This window comes from Bombina bombina, chromosome 1, assembly GCF_027579735.1.
Source record: "Bombina bombina isolate aBomBom1 chromosome 1, aBomBom1.pri, whole genome shotgun sequence".
NCBI classification, from domain to species: Eukaryota; Metazoa; Chordata; class Amphibia; order Anura; family Bombinatoridae; genus Bombina; species Bombina bombina.
Window position 1 is genome coordinate 15,864,290 of NC_069499.1, and position 20,929 is coordinate 15,885,218.

Sequence of the window (20,929 nt, forward strand, 5' to 3'; positions counted from 1 at the left end):
CACACAAGCTCACAGGGCAGGGCTAGTGAGTGCTGTTATTGTGCAGTAGTAGTGTCTAGGAACCCAGACACAAAGTGACAGACCACACAAGCTCACAGGGCAGGGCTAGTGAGTGCTGTTATTGTGCAGTAGTAGTGTCTAGGAACCCAGACACAAAGTGACAGACCACACAAGCTCACAGACCCAGGCTAGTGAGTGCTGTTATTGTGCAGTAGTAGTGTCTAGGAGCCCAGACACAAAGTGACAGACCACACAAGCTCACAGGGCAGGGCTAGTGAGTGCTGTTATTGGGCAGTAGAAGTGTCTAGGAACCCAGACACAAAGTGACAGACCACACAAGCTCACAGGGCAGGGCTAGTGAGTGCTGTTATTGTGCAGTAGTAGTGTCTAGGAGCCCAGGCACAAAGTGACAGACCACACAAGCTCACAGGGCAGGGCTAGTGAGTGCTGTTATTGTGCAGTAGTAGTGTCTAGGAGCCCAGACACAAAGTGACAGACCACACAAGCTCACAGGGCAGGGCTAGTGAGTGCTGTTATTGTGCAGTAGTAGTGTCTAGGAACCCAGACACAAAGTGACAGACCACACAAGCTCACAGGGCAGGGCTAGTGAGTGCTGTTATTGTGCAGTAGAAGTGTCTAGGAGCCCAGACACAAAGTGACAGACCACACAAGCTCACAGGGCAGGGCTAGTGAGTGCTGTTATTGTGCAGTAGTAGTGTCTAGGAGCCCAGGCACAAAGTGACAGACCACACAAGCTCACAGGGCAGGGCTAGTGAGTGCTGTTATTGTGCAGTAGTAGTGTCTAGGAACCCAGGCACAAAGTGACAGACCACACAAGCTCACAGGGCAGGGCTAGTGAGTGCTGTTATTGTGCAGTAGTAGTGTCTAGGAACCCAGACACAAAGTGACAGACCACACAAGCTCACAGGGCAGGGCTAGTGAGTGCTGTTATTGTGCAGTAGTAGTGTCTAGGAACCCAGGCACAAAGTGACAGACCACACAAGCTCACAGGGCAGGGCTAGTGAGTGCTGTTATTGTGCAGTAGTAGTGTCTAGGAACCCAGACACAAAGTGACAGACCACACAAGCTCACAGACCCAGGCTAGTGAGTGCTGTTATTGTGCAGTAGTAGTGTCTAGGAGCCCAGACACAAAGTGACAGACCACACAAGCTCACAGGGCAGGGCTAGTGAGTGCCGTTATTGTGCAGTAGTAGTGTTTAGGAGCCCAGACACAAAGTGACAGACCACACAAGCTCACAGGGCAGGGCTAGTGAGTGCCGTTATTGTGCAGTAGTAGTGTCTAGGAACCCAAACACAAAGTGACAGACCACACAAGCTCACAGGGCAGGGCTAGTGAGTGCTGTTATTGTGCAGTAGTAGTGTCTAGGAGCCCAGACACAAAGTGACAGACCACACAAGCTCACAGGGCAGGGCTAGTGAGTGCTGTTATTGTGCAGTAGTAGTGTCTAGGAACCCAGACACAAAGTGACAGACCACACAAGCTCACAGGGCAGGGCTAGTGAGTGCTGTTATTGTGCAGTAGTAGTGTCTAGGAGCCCAGACACAAAGTGACAGACCACACAAGCTCACAGGGCGGGCTAGTGAGTGCTGTTATTGTGCAGTAGTAGTGTCTAGGAACCCAGGCACAAAGTGACAGACCACACAAGCTCACAGACCCAGGCTAGTGAGTGCTGTTATTGTGCAGTAGTAGTGTCTAGGAACCCAGGCACAAAGTGACAGACCACACAAGCTCACAGGGCAGGTGTAGTGAGTGCTGTTATTGTGCAGTAGAAGTGTCTAGGAACCCAGGCACAAAGTGACAGACCACACAAGCTCACAGGGCAGGGCTAGTGAGTGCTGTTATTGTGCAGTAGTAGTGTCTAGGAGCCCAGGCACAAAGTGACAGACCACACAAGCTCACAGGGCAGGGCTAGTGAGTGCTGTTATTGTGCAGTAGTAGTGTCTAGGAACCCAGACACAAAGTGACAGACCACACAAGCTCACAGGGCAGGGCTAGTGAGTGCTGTTATTGTGCAGTAGTAGTGTCTAGGAACCCAGACACAAAGTGACAGACCACACAAGCTCACAGGGCAGGGCTAGTGAGTGCTGTTATTGTGCAGTAGTAGTGTCTAGGAGCCCAGGCACAAAGTGACAGACCACACAAGCTCACAGGGCGGGGCTAGTGAGTGCTGTTATTGCGCAGTAGTAGTGTCTAGGAGCCCAGACACAAAGTGACAGACCACACAAGCTTACAGGGCAGGGCTAGTGAGTGCTGTTATTGTGCAGTAGAAGTGTCTAGGAGCCCAGACACAAAGTGACAGACCACACAAGCTCACAGGGCAGGGCTAGTGAGTGCTGTTATTGTGCAGTAGTAGTGTCTAGGAGCCCAGGCACAAAGTGACAGACCACACAAGCTCACAGGGCAGGGCTAGTGAGTGTTGTTATTGTGCAGTAGTAGTGTCTAGGAACCCAGGCACAAAGTGACAGACCACACAAGCTCACAGGGCAGGGCTAGTGAGTGCTGTTATTGTGCAGTAGTAGTGTCTAGGAGCCCAGACACAAAGTGACAGACCACACAAGCTCACAGGGCAGGGCTAGTGAGTGCTGTTATTGTGCAGTAGAAGTGTCTAGGAACCCAGACACAAAGTGACAGACCACACAAGCTCACAGACCCAGGCTAGTGAGTGCTGTTATTGTGCAGTAGTAGTGTCTAGGAGCCCAGACACAAAGTGACAGACCACACAAGCTCACAGGGCAGGGCTAGTGAGTGCCGTTATTGTGCAGTAGTAGTGTTTAGGAGCCCAGACACAAAGTGACAGACCACACAAGCTCACAGGGCAGGGCTAGTGAGTGCTGTTATTGTGCAGTAGTAGTGTCTAGGAACCCAGACACAAAGTGACAGACCACACAAGCTCACAGGGCAGGGCTAGTGAGTGCTGTTATTGTGCAGTAGTAGTGTCTAGGAACCCAGACACAAAGTGACAGACCACACAAGCTCACAGACCCAGGCTAGTGAGTGCTGTTATTGTGCAGTAGTAGTGTCTAGGAGCCCAGGCACAAAGTGACAGACCACACAAGCTCACAGGGCAGGGCTAGTGAGTGCTGTTATTGTGCAGTAGTAGTGTCTAGGAGCCCAGACACAAAGTGACAGACCACACAAGCTTACAGGGCAGGGCTAGTGAGTGCTGTTATTGTGCAGTAGAAGTGTCTAGGAGCCCAGACACAAAGTGACAGACCACACAAGCTCACAGACCCAGGCTAGTGAGTGCTGTTATTGTGCAGTAGTAGTGTCTAGGAGCCCAGACACAAAGTGACAGACCACACAAGCTCACAGGGCAGGGCTAGTGAGTGCCGTTATTGTGCAGTAGTAGTGTTTAGGAGCCCAGACACAAAGTGACAGACCACACAAGCTCACAGGGCAGGGCTAGTGAGTGCTGTTATTGTGCAGTAGTAGTGTCTAGGAACCCAGACACAAAGTGACAGACCACACAAGCTCACAGGGCAGGGCTAGTGAGTGCTGTTATTGTGCAGTAGTAGTGTCTAGGAACCCAGACACAAAGTGACAGACCACACAAGCTCACAGACCCAGGCTAGTGAGTGCTGTTATTGTGCAGTAGTAGTGTCTAGGAGCCCAGGCACAAAGTGACAGACCACACAAGCTCACAGGGCAGGGCTAGTGAGTGCTGTTATTGTGCAGTAGTAGTGTCTAGGAACCCAGGCACAAAGTGACAGACCACACAAGCTTACAGGGCAGGGCTAGTGAGTGCTGTTATTGTGCAGTAGTAGTGTCTAGGAGCCCAGACACAAAGTGACAGACCACACAAGCTCACAGGGCAGGGCTAGTGAGTGCTGTTATTGTGCAGTAGTAGTGTCTAGGAACCCAGACACAAAGTGACAGACCACACAAGCTCACAGGGCAGGGCTAGTGAGTGCTGTTATTGTGCAGTAGTAGTGTCTAGGAGCCCAGACACAAAGTGACAGACCACACAAGCTCACAGACCCAGGCTAGTGAGTGCTGTTATTGTGCAGTAGTAGTGTCTAGGAGCCCAGACCCAAAGTGACAGACCACACAAGCTCACAGGGCAGGGCTAGTGAGTGCTGTTATTGTGCAGTAGTAGTGTCTAGGAACCCAGACACAAAGTGACAGACCACACAAGCTCACAGACCCAGGCTAGTGAGTGCTGTTATTGTGCAGTAGTAGTGTCTAGGAACCCAAACACAAAGTGACAGACCACACAAGCTCACAGGGCAGGGCTAGTGAGTGCTGTTATTGTGCAGTAGTAGTGTCTAGGAACCCAGACACAAAGTGACAGACCACACAAGCTCACAGGGCTGGCTAGTGCTGAAGTGCTGTTATTGTGCAGTAGTAGTGTCTAGGAGCCCAGGCACAAAGTGACAGACCACACAAGCTCACAGGGCAGGGCTAGTGAGTGCTGTTATTGTGCAGTAGTAGTGTCTAGGAACCCAGGCACAAAGTGACAGACCACACAAGCTTACAGGGCAGGGCTAGTGAGTGCTGTTATTGTGCAGTAGTAGTGTCTAGGAGCCCAGACACAAAGTGACAGACCACACAAGCTCACAGGGCAGGGCTAGTGAGTGCTGTTATTGTGCAGTAGTAGTGTCTAGGAACCCAGACACAAAGTGACAGACCACACAAGCTCACAGACCCAGGCTAGTGAGTGCTGTTATTGTGCAGTAGTAGTGTCTAGGAACCCAGACACAAAGTGACAGACCACACAAGCTCACAGGGCAGGGCTAGTGAGTGCCGTTATTGTGCAGTAGTAGTGTTTAGGAGCCCAGGCACAAAGTGACAGACCACACAAGCTCACAGGGCAGGGCTAGTGAGTGCCGTTATTGTGCAGTAGTAGTGTTTAGGAGCCCAGGCACAAAGTGACAGACCACACAAGCTCACAGGGCAGGGCTAGTGAGTGCTGTTATTGTGCAGTAGTAGTGTCTAGGAACCCAGACACAAAGTGACAGACCACACAAGCTCACAGGGCAGGGCTAGTGAGTGCTGTTATTGTGCAGTAGTAGTGTCTAGGAGCCCAGGCACAAAGTGACAGACCACACAAGCTCACAGGGCAGGTGTAGTGAGTGCTGTTATTGTGCAGTAGTAGTGTCTAGGAACCCAGACACAAAGTGACAGACCACACAAGCTCACAGGGCTGGCTAGTGCTGAAGTGCTGTTATTGTGCAGTAGTAGTGTCTAGGAGCCCAGACACAAAGTGACAGACCACACAAGCTCACAGGGCTGGCTAGTGCTGAAGTGCTGTTATTGTGCAGTAGTAGTGTCTAGGAGCCCAGACACAAAGTGACAGACCACACAAGCTCACAGGGCTGGCTAGTGCTGAAGTGCTGTATCACTGCCGCTGTACGAAGCCTCACGACAGCATGCGCAGTGCCAAGTGCCAGCTGAAGTAACCTACGGAGATGAATTGGAGCAGCGACTGGTCAGACAGGGTCTCACCTCAATCTTCTGACTGAATGGGCACAAATTCCCACAGACACACAGTAAAATCTAGCAGAAAACCTACCCATAAGAGGGACGGCTCTAATAGCCTTAAAGAGGGGCCAACTCCTTATTAAAAAGGGACACGAAACCCAAAACTTTTCTTTCATGATTCAGACAGAGCACTTCATTTTACACCGTTTCTAATTTACTATTTAATTTGCTTTGTTCTCCTGTTATCCTTTGTTGAAGGTGCAGCAACGCATTACCAATCAGCAGATAGCTCCCATGCTCCTGAGCCTACCTAGGTATGCTTTTAAAAAAGGATACCAAAAGAACAACAAAAAAATTGATAATGGGAGTAAATTGGAAAATTGTTTAAAAGTTTAATTTACTGTGGATTTAATGCTCAGGGTTCATATAGGTGCGACGGTCAGGTGATTACATACTGTGTCCGTATATGTATATTCTAAACATGATACAAATAAAGAGACATGATTTGTGCGAGACAAAATACTGAAAGAGATGTGTAACTGCAGAACAGCTCAGGCTTGTGAGATGGCTCAGCACTGAAGAGGTTAAACACATCACATTCAGCAGCAATTCCTTGAGACCCCCAGGCCAGACGCAGTGATACACTTATTATGTAACCAGAAGCACAGAATGGTCACTGGGTCTGTAACATTATATCTAGAGGGTTAATACTGAGTTTGCCCATCCAGTATCGCTAAACCCCAGGTAATAATTAAGTACAAGCCGCCCCTATGAATACTGTGTCACACCAGCATATCACTAAAAGGATATCGTAGCCAAATCGGATGACATCATTCAGCCTTAAGGTGATGTACTTCTGGTCAGGAATCCGCACATCGTTAACAAAGGTCTGTGAAGAGAGAAAAACAAATATCACTGATAAATCGCATTAATGGTCACGTTACTGGCTTTGTCATTATCACAGACACACAGCAGCTAAAGGGTTAATCCGTTTTCCATTACGTATAAATATTACTGTGCTGCAGAAGTAAGGAACCTTCCCATCATAAGCTGTGCACAAACGTCAGCAGCTTGTCTGGCAAGTTAATAAAATTCAATTATACTCAGTTGCGGCAGGCAAGCAGAATTTGCCCCTTATCTTCCCTAGGTAACATCAAACAAGCGCAAGTTTTACACAAAAGCAACAGGGCTTACCGGGACACAGGTCTAAAACAGGGCTTACCGGGACACAGGTCTAAAACAGGGCTTACCGGGACACAGGTCTAAAACAGGGCTTACCGGGACACAGGTCTAAAACAGGGCTTACCGGGACACAGGTCTAAAACAGGGCTTACCGGGACACAGGTCTAAAACAGGGCTTACCGGGACACAGGTCTAAAACAGGGCTTACCGGGACACAGGTCTAAAACAGGGCTTACCGGGGACACAGGTCTAAAACAGGGCTTACAGGGGACACAGGTCTAAAACAGGGCTTACAGGGGACACAGGTCTAAAACAGGGCTTACAGGGGACACAGGTCTAAAACAGGGCTTACAGGGGACACAGGTCTAAAACAGGGCTTACAGGGACACAGGTCTAAAACAGGGCTTACAGAGACACAGGTCTAAAACAGGGCTTACAGGGACACAGGTCTAAAACAGGGCTTACAGAGACACAGGTCTAAAACAGGGCTTACAGGGACACAGGTCTAAAACAGGGCTTACAGAGACACAGGTCTAAAACAGGGCTTACAGGGACACAGGTCTAAAACAGGGCTTACAGGGACACAGGTCTAAAACAGGGCTTACCGGGACACAGGTCTAAAACAGGGCTTACAGGGACACAGGTCTAAAACAGGGCTTACCGGGACACAGGTCTAAAACAGGGCTTACCGGGACACAGGTCTAAAACAGGGCTTACCGGGACACAGGTCTAAAACAGGGCCTACAGGGACACAGGTCTAAAACAGGGCTTACAGGGACACAGGTCTAAAACACGGCTTACAGGGACACAGGTCTAAAACACGGCTTACAGGGACACAGGTCTAAAACAGGGCTTACCGGGACACAGGTCTAAAACAGGGCTTACCGGGACACAGGTCTAAAACAGGGCTTACAGAGACACAGGTCTAAAACAGGGCTTACAGAGACAAAGGTCTAAAACAGGGTTTACCGGGACACAGGTCTAAAACAGGGCTTACAGGGACATAGGTCTAAAACAGGGCTTACCGGGACACAGGTCTAAAACAGGGCTTACAGGGACACAGGTCTAAAACAGGGCAATTTAGAATGCATTACATAAATTATATTTCTGTCCTGAGATAAAAATAACAAAAGATCGGGGGTGGAGTTTTGCCACGCAGGCGAATGGCAGATTGCTGAAAGAGCTCCTAATCCCCAAAGTGGATAACATACTTTAAAATACTTATGAGACCCTTTTAAACTCTCCAAAACCATCATAAAACACAGGGGAGCGATCCGGTTATACAATGATCTAAAACCCACAGAGCTTCACCCAAGTGCACATAATATAGGTCTGTGGGACGCGCTGACTGCGGCCTTTGACACATCTGATTATTGGGAGCATCGACACCCAGGCAGTTTGGAGCGGCCTGCAGCGTGACCCTGCCTGATCGGAATAAACCCAGCTGGAAACAAACCTGCCGCACTTACCGTAAGCAGTAGCACTCCATGCTAGGATCACATCTGCAGGTTTAGCAAGGATCCGTACCGGAGCGTTCAACCACGTGGCGACGCCATTGACAGACAGGATGGCCTCAGCAAAGAAAAAGGAGAGCGGTGGAGCCAAAAATTCTTTGTAAGTAGCCGCACATGTTTATAATACTGGTGCACTACATCAACATCACCCAGATCGCTGCCTGACCCGCACAACAAGTTAAGCCCATATTTTAAAACTGCGCAACAGGCTTCCTGTGTTCATTTGCAGAGGTGACTGTTTATAACGCTGTGGGGTACTCTGCTTGTCCCACATAGTATACAGACTAGAAAACGATCACACAGATAAGCAAGAGGCTTGAACTCACAACCACTTATTATTAATGAAAACTTAAGGAAAGAAAAAAAAAAACAAACAAACAACAAAATAGAAGCTGTATTCCCCTGGCAAGACGCACCAAATTTCAAGCAGCCCATTAATTTAAAGGGACAGTACGGGTACATCTACACAGACTTTCCCTTAGAAGTGGGGATGCCTATTAAAAAAAACAATAAGGCTGATAAGAACAAAACTGCCAGACCATTGAGCAGATACCTCAAACCACTTGACACAAACCTAGATTCACAAGCAGGAGATATGGCCCACATTCAAAACACACAGGCAACCAAGGAACTGACCCCACAAACTGCAGAGCAATCACAACCTTTAACTAAAGGGGACTTACGCTATCTGTCATCAAAAGAGGACATACAGGGGGTGCTCCAAGAGATGAGGAGCCTTTTTGGTGACCTAAAGAAAGATATTAATGTCCTGGAAAGCAGAGTGTCTAAAACAGAAATAGATCAGGGTTCAATGGCGACCACAGTGCAACGCAATAGCGTAGAAATACAACAGCAACATGCAGATCTGCAGGTCCTCTCTGACAAGCTGGAGGACCTTGAAAACCGTTGCCGCAGAAACAACATAAGGGTCAGAGGTGTTTCTGAATCTATACATCCTCCTGCTATAGAGGGGTATCTGCAGAGCCTCTTCCGTACGATAAAAGGCACACCCAATTCCCCAGAGATTGCTCTGGAGCGAGCACACAGGGCACTCCGGCCCAAACCACCACCCAAAGGCCCACCCAGGGACATAATAATTAAATTCCTAAGTTTTAAGGAAAAAGAGGAGATACTTAAATGTGCTAGAGCCAAACAATCTATAACACATGCGGGAGAAAAAATCCAACTTTTTTCGGACCTATCACCAGTGACATTGCAGAAAAGAAGGGAACTGGGCTATATTACTTCTATTCTCAGAGAAAATAAGGTGCAATACCGGTGGGGCTTCCCAGTCTCACTGATGGCGACTCATAACAACAAAACAGCGGTCTTTAAGCCAGGAGGGGACCCACAGGCCTTCTATGCAGCTCTTGCAATCAACAATGAAGAGGCCACTCCTATGCGGCAAAAGAATTCAGAGGTCATCAACACATCTGACCAGGACTAATTGATCCCTTGAGAGGGAACTCTGATTCTCCAAGATTCTGTTTGGAAAGGGACAATGGGCTCACGACTGTGGTGGGAATCTGATGAAGGGTGTGACTAAGGGGGGACCCAGTCCTTGGGGCCCCCCACGGACATAGACCACACCAGTTAACTCTCACTACAGAATATTGAAGGTTGTACCGGTTTGCTCCCTCCTTAGATGTTTCCTTTGCTCAAGGAAGGTTTGAAATTGTTATATTAAAATGTTGAAATACAGTTTGGTCTTGTAAAAGTTCTGTGTTTTAGTGTATAGACAGGTAAATGCAAATTTCCCCTCTCCCTTACCATACCCATCCTGCTTCAACCCCTCCTCCCTCCCCTCCCTCCCCATCCTTATACCCCACTTGTATAAACAGAGGAAGGCTTTCCCTATGGACAGCTAATCACAAAAGACTTCGCCAAGAGACACACCATGTTAGACCCTGGGGCCCATATAGGACCCTGGAGCGTAGTTACCTATATAAGGCCATATCATCGCCTCTTCAATATGTAGCGGACCTCATCCCCCTATTTTACAACCTAACATAGACCAACTAATCCCAGAGCACTCTATCCCTTTTTTTTTTTTTTTTTTTTTTTTTGTTTGTTTTAAGATTAGACCAATGCATTAGGGTTTCTATAAATACATTTAGTCAAAAATTGTCCACTTTGGGGATACTACCCCAATTGACACTAAATAGTTTAATTCGCTTTCTCTGACTTGTTCATTCTGGTATCTAAAAGATATCTCTTTAACAGGGAAAGCTATTGTTACATAAACATAATATACTTACTCTGCCCTTAGTGTCGGGCAGTTAACTATCTAAAGTGTAATAAAATCCTGGTTATCCTTTCTCTCCACCTTATTTCTTTCTCTGCGGCACCTAATACATTCCTACTTTCCCAACTCTACTCTTCAACCTCTTTCCCTCCCCTTCTTTGTATTTTTTTTTTTTTTTTTTCTCTTAGAATGGATCCGAAGAGGAGCAGATTCGGTTCCCATGGCCTCACACTCGTCTCGATAAACGCAAAGGGACTGAACAACCCAGGTAAGAGGTCAATCGCCCTTATAGAATTTAAACGGTTAAATGGCCAAATTGTCTTTATACAGGAAACACATTTCCGTAGGGGCAGAGAGCCAAAATGGTTAGATAGTACATACACCTCTACCTACTTTTCATCCGGCTCTGAAAAAAAGGGGGGGGTGGGCATATTAATACACAAAACTGTACCAATCAGGGTCGCCCATGTTGAAAAAGACCCTGAGGGTCGGTATTTATTAATACAAGGCACACTATATACCCATCCTATCACGCTGGCTTGCATATATGCACCAAACACAGCCCAACATCATTTTGTACAGCGTGTTACCAAGATACTATTAGACCACTCCAAAGGCCCCATGTTTGTAGCAGGGGATCTGAATCTACCATTGGACCCACCTCTTGACACGTCTAACGGGTCTTCCAACGTCCCCCGTAGATCTACTAAAAGTGTAAGGGCATCTCTTGCCGATGTTCAACTCCACGATGTGTGGAGAACACTACATCCAACGGACCGTGACTACACATATTTTTCCCCCCCACATGACAAATACTCACGCATAGACTATTTCTTTACGGACTCCATAGGTCTTGACTTGACAGTGGACTGTAGGATTGGTTCCATTACATGGTCCGATCATGCACCTGTGATATGCAATGTGACATGGCCTGACATTCCTCCAACAACATATATCTGGAGATTGGATGACTCCTTCTTGGAATCGCCACCTATAGCCGAGGACGTCGGTAAGTCCCTGACTGAATACTTCTTAATCAATGACCCCACAAGTACCTCCCTGCCAAATACATGGGAGGCACACAAGTGTGTTATCCGCGGTGTGTTTCTTAAACACAAAGCAAGGCAGATTAGATTATACAGAGAGAAACACACACAACTACTGACTGTAGTCTCTGACCTGGAGGCCAAGCATAAGCTCAAACCGAATGACAAAACAATCAAAGCTAGCATTACAACGGCCAGACTAGACCTCAAAAACCATCTTATGACAGCTCACCACAGACGACTGTTTTGGTCCAAACAACAGTATTACGAAGGGGGCAACAAGCCAGGCAGGCTGTTGGCGAGATCGATCCGTAGATTACAGCTTAAAGCTTATATACACCACTTAAAGGCAAAAGATGGCTCCAAGATCGAGGGCAGTAGACAGATAGCAGAGGCTTTTCACACTTACTATAACAAACTATATATCTTGCCTAACGAATCAAATGGGACGCAGACTGTTGATTCTCCACCTAATAAGGAAACTCAAATTGACGAATACCTCTCTGATCTTGAGTTGCCCCGGCTTGACGACACAGACATGGACGCCTTAGACGCCCCAATTACTCTAGAGGAACTGACTGACGCAATTAGAGATCTCCCCAAAGGGAAATGCCCGGGTCCTGACGGACTCACACCTAGATATTTCAAGGCATTTCTTCCTATACTGGCCCCAAGCTTACTCCAACTATTTAATAATTTAAGAGACTGCCCCAAACTGATGAAATCTATGCTGGAGGCACACATAACGGTTATCCCCAAACCGGGTAAAGAACCCACAACCCCAGAAAACTTTAGACCAATATCACTATTAAACACAGACATTAAACTACTAGCTAAAATTCTGGCAAAGCGCCTCAATAAATTTCTGCCAAATTTGATCTCTCCAGACCAGGTGGGTTTCATCCCGGGTAGAGAGGCACGCGACAACACCACCAAGGTTCTACAGCTGACAAACTATGCAAGAGTTGAAGGAGTGCCTATGGCCCTCTTCTCGACCGACGCAGAGAAGGCCTTCGACCGGGTCGGTTGGCCTTTTCTGCGCCGAGTGATGCGATCAATGAACTTCGGGGAGAGTTTCCTGAATATGGTGTTTTCGCTGTACTCCGCCCCGGGAGCCCGTGTAAGGGTGAACGGCACGCTTTCAGAACCGTTCAAGATAACAAACGGAACCAGACAGGGGTGCCCTCTGTCTCCGTTGCTGTTCGCCTTGACCATAGAAGCCCTAGCACAGAGGATTCGGCGAAATAACAAAATCACAGGGGTCCAGCTGGGCGACATTGAACATAAACAGGCACTTTATGCGGACGACATTCTGTACACCCTCACAAATATCCATACATCGGTCCCTGAACTCCTTAGGGAGCTAAATAACTATGGAATGGTCTCAAACTTCCAGTTAAATTTGGGGAAATCAGAGTTACTTAATATTAGCGCCCCCCAGGAACACATAGACATGCTTCGAGACGCATATAATATCCCAATATCCACAACAAAACTAAAATACTTGGGCATTTATATCCCACAAAAACATCAAGACATATTTAAAGAAAACTACTTGAAACTAAAGCAGGATATAACTAATGATCTCTCGTCCTGGAAGAACAAACCACTCTCATGGCTTGGCAAAATAGGGGTCATTAAAATGAATGTACTACCACGCATTCTATATATCCTGCAAACTATTCCGATCTCCTTACCGGAAGACTACATCCCACAGATGCAGAGGCTGTTAGAACAGTTTGTATGGGCAGGCACTAGGCCCAGAATACCACGGAGGACTATGTACTTACCTAGGGATAGAGGGGGGTTGGGTTTCCCTGATCTGAAAGCATATAAACGGGCAATAGCTCTGCAACACATTGTAGAATGGTCACAAAATGGAATCCACAAATTATGGGTTGGAATAGATAGCCATATTCTAGGAATTAATAATGTGGGCACATTGGCCTGGATACCCACGACACAACGCCCCAGAGTCCTAAACAAATACCCTATACTAAAAGATGTGTTAACTGAATGGGACAGGGTGGCCTCATCCTCTGCTCACATTACTCGGGGACCTTCACCCCTGATGCCTATACTGGAAAACCCTGCACTACCATACTATAAGTTGGGTTCCAGATTGCACACTCCCTACACTCTAAAGGAAGGATGTCTATTTAACGCTATTGAGAGCGGGGGACTCAAAACCCAGAACCAAATGAAAGAAATAAATGACCCCATCTTCACCTCATGGCTGAGGTATAATCAACTTGTACACTACATAACACATCTTAAATGCAAAGACCAATTGACTAGGGATCCCACTCCATACGAACGATTATGTATCGCAAATAGTCCTCAGAGGCGACTGATATCCCTCATATACAAATTATTACTGACTAGTCCTGACACCCAACCTCCTACGTACATAGCTTCATGGCATAGAGAGCTTGGCACGGAACACACTCATGAAGAGTGGTTGCGGGCTTTCTCCTTAGTTAAGCGATCGTCAGTTTCGGCTACTGTACAGGAGATCCACCTAAAACTTCAATGCAGATGGTATCATACCCCGAGTAGGATACATTGCCTCTTCCCCAGAGCCAGCCCTCTGTGCTGGAGGGGCTGCGGCGAACTTGGAACGCTTACCCATGTCTGGTGGTCGTGCCCGAGTCTGGGAAACTTTTGGACGGGGGTGATGAGAAGGATATCGGAGGTTATGGAGGTGGAGGTCCCCATGACCATTGAAACCTTACTTTTTCTAAACCTCCCAAAACTTAAAAATGTACATTACCGACCCCTACTGCTAATAATGCTCACAGGAGCAAAGCGACTGATCCCCAAAAAGTGGAAATCGCCCGATGTCCCCTCATCGGGCGATTGGCAGTCTTCTGTGTCCGAACTTCTTGCACTAGAAAAACTACACTTCCTTAAGATAGGCCAAATTGCAACCTATGAAATGATTTTGGAAAAATGGAACAGCTCCCTAATATAAATGATTTAAACCTTTATGGATTATGTGACCTTACAGGGTAACTCCTCCCACAACTTCAAATTTAAACTTACATTTTTTTTTTTTTTTTTTTTTTTTTTCTCTTCTACCTCGCTCTCTCTTCCTTCCTCCTCTTACCCTCCCCCCCCTCTCTCTCCTCCTATGTGCCGCTCTTTTATGTTCTTCACCCCCCCTTCTCTTTCTGTCTAGCCTTCGCTCTTACTACTAAAAGCTACCCACTCTGTGTAGTGGGTTAGAGAATAGGAAATGTCTTATCTAACCAGGATCTCGTTATATGTTAATAGGTATATTTATTCGAAAAATACATGACAAAAATCAAGCTATTGTAGGTCCGTCATTGCGGACTTAATTTTGTACCTTGTATTCATATTTGTAACAGACGTCTTGCGTGATGTACCTAACTTATGTATTGTTGTTTGATATCGATTAATAAAGCTTGTTTATTAAAAATAAAAAAAAAATAAAAAAAATAACAAAAGATCTGCCATTTACTATGCGTTTATATGTAAGCAATAGCGCAAGTAGCACATGATGTAATGACCTAGAGCATTTTCTCATTGCTTTACGTCCCTTTAACAATCACCGTCTCCCACTGCTCTATTGGTAGACAGTAGCACACCTGACCAGTGTACAATAACTAATAATTATACGCGTTACTCTTGTTGTAGCGCAAGCAATGCTCTGTGCACAGTAATAATTATGGTGTATAATACAAAACATAAATAGTGAGAATGTGTCAGGTGATCTGTGGGAAACGGCGGCACGGAAGTAATATCAGTGATGTGATACAAAAATATATAATAACATAATTTATGTAAGAACTTACCTGATAAATTCATTTCTTTCATATTGGCAAGAGTCCATGAGCTAGTGACGTATGGGATATACATTCCTACCAGGAGGGGCAAAGTTTCCCAAACCTCAAAATGCCTATAAATACACCCCTCACCACACCCACAAATCAGTTTAACGCATAGCCAAGAAGTGGGGTGATAAGAAAAAAGTGCGAAAGCATAAAAAATAAGGAATTGGAATAATTGTGCTTTATACAAAAAAATCATAACCACCACAAAAAAGGGTGGGCCTCATGGACTCTTGCTAATATGAAAGAAATGAATTTATCAGGTAAGTTCTTACATAAATTATGTTTTCTTTCATGTAATTAGCAAGAGTCCATGAGCTAGTGACGTATGGGATAATGAATACCCAAGATGTGGATCTTCCACGCAAGAGTCACTAGAGAGGGAGGGATAAAATAAAGACAGCCAATTCCGCTGAAAATAATCCACACCCAAAACAAAGTTTAAATCTTATAAAGAAAAAAACTGAAATTATAAGCAGAAGAATCAAACTGAAACAGCTGCCTGAAGTACTTTTCTACCAAAAACTGCTTCAGAAGAAGAAAACACATCAAAATGGTAGAATTTAGTGAAAGTATGCAAAGAAGACCAAGTTGCTGCTTTGCAAATCTGATCAACCGAAGCTTCATTCCTAAACGCCCAGGAAGTAGAAACTGACCTAGTAGAATGAGCTGTAATCCTTTGAGGCGGAGTTTTACCCGACTCGACATAAGCATGATGAATCAAAGACTTTAACCAAGACGCCAAAGAAATGGCAGAGGCCTTCTGACCTTTCCTAGAACCGGAAAATATATCAAATAGACTAGAAGTCTTTCGGAAATTTTTAGTAGCTTCAACATAATATTTCAAAGCTCTAACTACATCCAAAGAATGCAACGATCTTTCCTTAGAATTCTTAGGATTAGGACACAATGAAGGAACCACAATTTCTCTACTAATGTTGTTAGAATTCACAACCTTAGGTAAAAATTTAAAAAGTTCGCAACACCGCCTTATCCTGATTAAAAATCAGAAAAGGAGACTCACAAGAAAGAGCAGATAATTCAGAAACTCTTCTAGCAGAAGAGATGGCCAAAAGAAACAAAACTTTCCAAGAAAGTAATTTAATGTCCAGCGAATGCATAGGTTCAAACGGAGGAGCTTGAAGAGCCCCCAGAACCAAATTCAAACTCCAAGGAGGAGAAATTGACTTAATGACAGGTTTTATACAAGCCAAAGCTTGTACAAAACAATGAATATCAGGAAGACTAGCAATCTTTCTGTGAAAAAGAACAGAAAGAGCAGAGATTTGTCCTTTCAAGGAACTTGCAGACAAACCTTTATCCAAACCATCCTGAAGAAACTGTAAAATTCTAGGAATTCTAAAAGAATGCCAAGAAAAATGATGAGAAAGACACCAAGAAATGTAAATCTTCCAGAATCGATAATATATCTTCCTAGATACAGATTTACGAGCCTGTAACATAGTATTAATCACAAAGTCAGAGAAACCTCTATGACTGAGAATCAAGCGTTCAATCTCCATACCTTCAAATTTAAGGATTTGAGATCCTGATGGAAAAAAGGACCTTGCGATAGAAGGTCTGGTCTTAACGGAATAGTCCACGGTTGGCAAGTGGCCATCCGGACAAGATCCGCATACCAAAACCTGTGAGGCCATGCTGGAGCCACCAGCAAAACAAACGAGCACTCCTTTAGAATCTTGGAAATTACTCTTGGAAGAAGAACTAGAGGCGGAAAGATATAGGCAGGATGATACTTCCAAGGAAGTGACAATGCATCCACTGCCTCCGCCTGAGGATCCCTGGATCTGGACAGATACCTGGGAAGTTTCTTGTTTAGATGAGAAGCCATCAGATCTATTTCTGGAAGTCCCCACATTTGAACAATCTGAAGAAATACCTCTGGGTGAAGAGACCATTCGCCCGGATGTAACGTTTGGCGACTGAGATAATCCGCTTCCCAATTGTCTATACCTGGGATATGGACCGCAGAAATTAGACAGGAGCTGGATTCCGCCCACACCAATATTCGAGATACTTCTTTCATAGCCAGAGGACTGTGAGACCCTCCTTGATGATTGACATATGCCACAGTCGTGACATTGTCCGTCTGAAAACAAATGAACGACTCTCTCTTTAGAAGAGGACATGACTGAAGAGCTCTGAAAATTGCACAGAGTTCCAAAATATTGATCGGTAATCTCACCTCCTGAGATTCCCAAACTCCTTGTGCTGTCAGAGACCCCCAAACAGCTCCCCAACCTGTCAGACTTGCATCTGTTGAAATCACAGTCCAGGTTGGAAGAACAAAAGAAGCCCCCTGAACTAAACGATGGTGGTCTGTCCACCACGTCAGAGAGTCGTACAATCGGTTTTAAAGATATTAATTGAGATATCTTTGTATAATCCCTGCACCACTGGTTCAGCATACAAAGCTGAAGAGGTCGCATGTGAAAACGAACAAAGGGGATCGCATCCGATGCAGCAGTCATAAGACCTAGAATTTCTATGCATAAGGCTACTGAAGGGAATGATTGAGACTGAAGGTTTCGATAAGCTGAAACCAATTTTAGACGTCTCTTGTCTGTCAGAGACAGAGTCATGGACACTGAATCTACCTGGAAACCTAAAAAGGTTACCCTTGTCTGAGGAATCAATGAACTCTTTGGTAAATTGATCCTCCAACCATGTTCTTGAAGAAACAATACAAGTCGATTCGTATGAGATTCTGCTAAATGTGAAGACTGAGCAAGTACCAAGATATCGTCCAAATAAGGAAATACCACAATACCCTGTTCTCTGATTACAGACAGAAGGGCACCGAGAACCTTTGTAAAAATCCTTGGAGCTGTTGCTAGGCCAAACGGCAGAGCCACAAACTGGTAATGTTTGTCTAGGAAAGAGAATCTCAAACTGATAGTGATCTGGATGAATCGGAATATGCAGATATGCATCCTGTAAATCTATTGTGGACATATAATGCCCTTGCTGAACAAAAGGCAGAATAGTCCTTATAGTTACCATTTTGAATGTTGGTATCCTTACATAATGATTCAATATTTTTAAATCCAGAACTGGTCTGAAGGAATTCTCCTTCTTTGGTACAATAAAGAGATTTGAGTAAAATCCCAGCCCCTGTTCCAGAACTGGAACTGGCATAATTACTCCAGCCAACTCTAGATCTGAAACACATTTCAGAAATGCTTGAGCCTTCGCTGGGTTTACTGGGACACGGGAAAGAAAAAAAATCTTCTTGCAGGAGGCCTTATCTTGAAGCCTATTCTGTACCCTTCTGAAACTATGTTCTGAATCCAAAGATTGTGAATCGAATTGATCCAAATTTCTTTGAAAAACCGTAATCTGCCCCCTACCAGCTGGGCTGGAATGAGGGCCGCACCTTCATGTTGACTTGGGAGCTGGCTTTGGCTTTCTAAAAGGCTTGGATTTATTCCAGACTGGAGATGGTTTCCAAACTGATACCGCTCCTGTAGGGGAAGGATCAGGCTGTTGTTGCTTATTGTGACGAAAGGAACGAAAACGATTATTAGACCTAAATTTACCTTTAGATTTTTTATCCTGTGGTAAAAAAGTTCCTTTCCCCCCAGTAACAGTTGAAATAATAGAATCCAACTGTGAACCAAATAATTTATTACCCTGGAAAGAAAGGGAAAGCAAAGTTGACTTAGAAGACATATCAGCATTCCAAGTTTTAAGCCATAAAGCTCTTCTAGCTAAAATAGCTAGAGACATATACCTGACATCAACCCTAATGATATCAAAGATGGCATCACAAATAAAATTATTAGCATGTTGAAGAAGAATAATAATGCTATGAGAATTATGATCTGTTACTTGTTGCACTAAAGCTTCTAACCAAAAAGTTGAAGCTGCAGCAACATCCGCTAAAGATATAGCAGGTCTAAGAAGATTACCTGAACATAAGTAAGCTTTTCTTAGAAAGGATTCAATTTTCCTATCTAAAGGATCCTTAAAGGAAGTACTATCTGCCGTAGGAATAGTAGTACGTTTAGCAAGAGTAGAGATAGACCCATCAACCTTAGGGATTTTGTCCCAAAACTCTAATCTGTCAGATGGCACAGGATATAATTGCTTAAAACGTTTAGAAGGAGTAAATGAATTACCCAAATTATTCCATTCCCTGGAAATTACTTCAGAAATAGCATCAGGGACAGGAAAGACTTCTGGAATAACTACAGGAGATTTAAAAACCTTATTTAAACGTTTAGATTTAGTATCAAGAGGACCAGAATCCTCCATTTCTAATGCAATTAAAACTTCTTTAAGTAAAGAACGAATAAATTACATTTTGAATAAATATGAAGATTTATCAGCATCAACCTCTGAAACAGAATCCTCTGAACCAGAGGAAACATTATCAGAATCAGAATGATGATGTTCATTTAAAAATTCATCTGAAAAATGAGAAGTTTTAAAAGACCTTTTACGTTTACTAGAAGGAGGAATAACAGACATAGCCTTCTTAATGGATTTAGAAACAAAATCTCTTATGTTAACAGGAACACTCTGAGTATTAGATGTTGATGGAACAGCAACAGGTAATGTAACATTACTAAAGGAAATATTATCTGCATTAACAAGTTTGTCATGACATTCATTACAAACAACAGCTGGAGGAACAGATACCATAAGTTTACAGCAAATACACTTAACTTTGGTAGGTCCAGCATCAGGCAGTGATTTTCCAGAAGTATCTTCTGATTCTGGGTCAATCTGAGACATCTTGCAATATGTAATAGAAAAAACAACATATAAAGCAAAATTGATCAAATTCCTTAAATGACAGTTTCAGGAATGGGAAAAAATGCCAGTGAACAAGCTTCTAGCAACCAGAAGCAAATAAACAATGAGACTTAAATAATGTGGAGACAATAATGACGCCCATATTTTTTAGCGACAAAAAAAGACACCCACATTATTTGGCGCCTAAATGCTTTTAGCGCCAAAAATGACACCACATCTGGTAACGCCGACATTTTTGGCGCAAAAACGTCAAAAAAGACGCAACTTCCGGTGACAAGTATGACGCCGGAAATAACAAAGAAATTTTTTTGCGCCAAAAAAGTCCGCGCCAAGAATGACGCAATAAAATGAAGCATTTTCAGCCCCCGCGAGCCTAACAGCCCACAGGGAAAAAAGTCAAATTTTAAGGTAAGAAAAAAATGATTATTCAAATGCATTATCCCAAATAATGAAACTGACTGTCTGAAATAAGGAATATTGAACATCCTGAATCAAGGCAAATAAATGTTTAAACACAAATATTTAGAACTTTATATAAAAGTGCCCAACCATAGCTTAGAGTGTCACAAAAATAAGACTTACTTACCCCAGGACACTCATCTACATGTAGTAGAAAGCCAAACCAGTACTGAAACGAGAATCAGTAGAGGTAATGGTGTATATAAGAGTATATCGTCGATCGGAAAAAGGGAGGTAAGAGATGAATCTCTACGACCGATAACAGAGAACCTATGAAATAGACCCCGTAGAAGGAGATCATTGAATTCAAATAGGCAATACTCTCTTCACATCCCTCTGACATTCACTGCACGCTGAGAGGAAAACCGGGCTCCAACCTGTTGCAGAGCGCATATCAACGTAGA

The 20,929-nt window shown here is 44.6% G+C and overlaps 1 protein-coding gene across 1 annotated transcript in view; it reads right to left on the reverse strand.

Annotated features, from left to right (window-relative positions):
* The window catches only part of CEP170B (centrosomal protein 170B), a 325,448-nt gene that overhangs the window by 205,819 nt on the left and 98,700 nt on the right, over positions 1–20,929 (reverse strand). Inside the window, exon 4 of the mRNA XM_053697256.1 lies at positions 6,252–6,332. Coding sequence (XP_053553231.1) covers positions 6,252–6,332 — 81 coding nt within the window. The remainder of the gene's footprint in view (positions 1–6,251; positions 6,333–20,929) is intronic.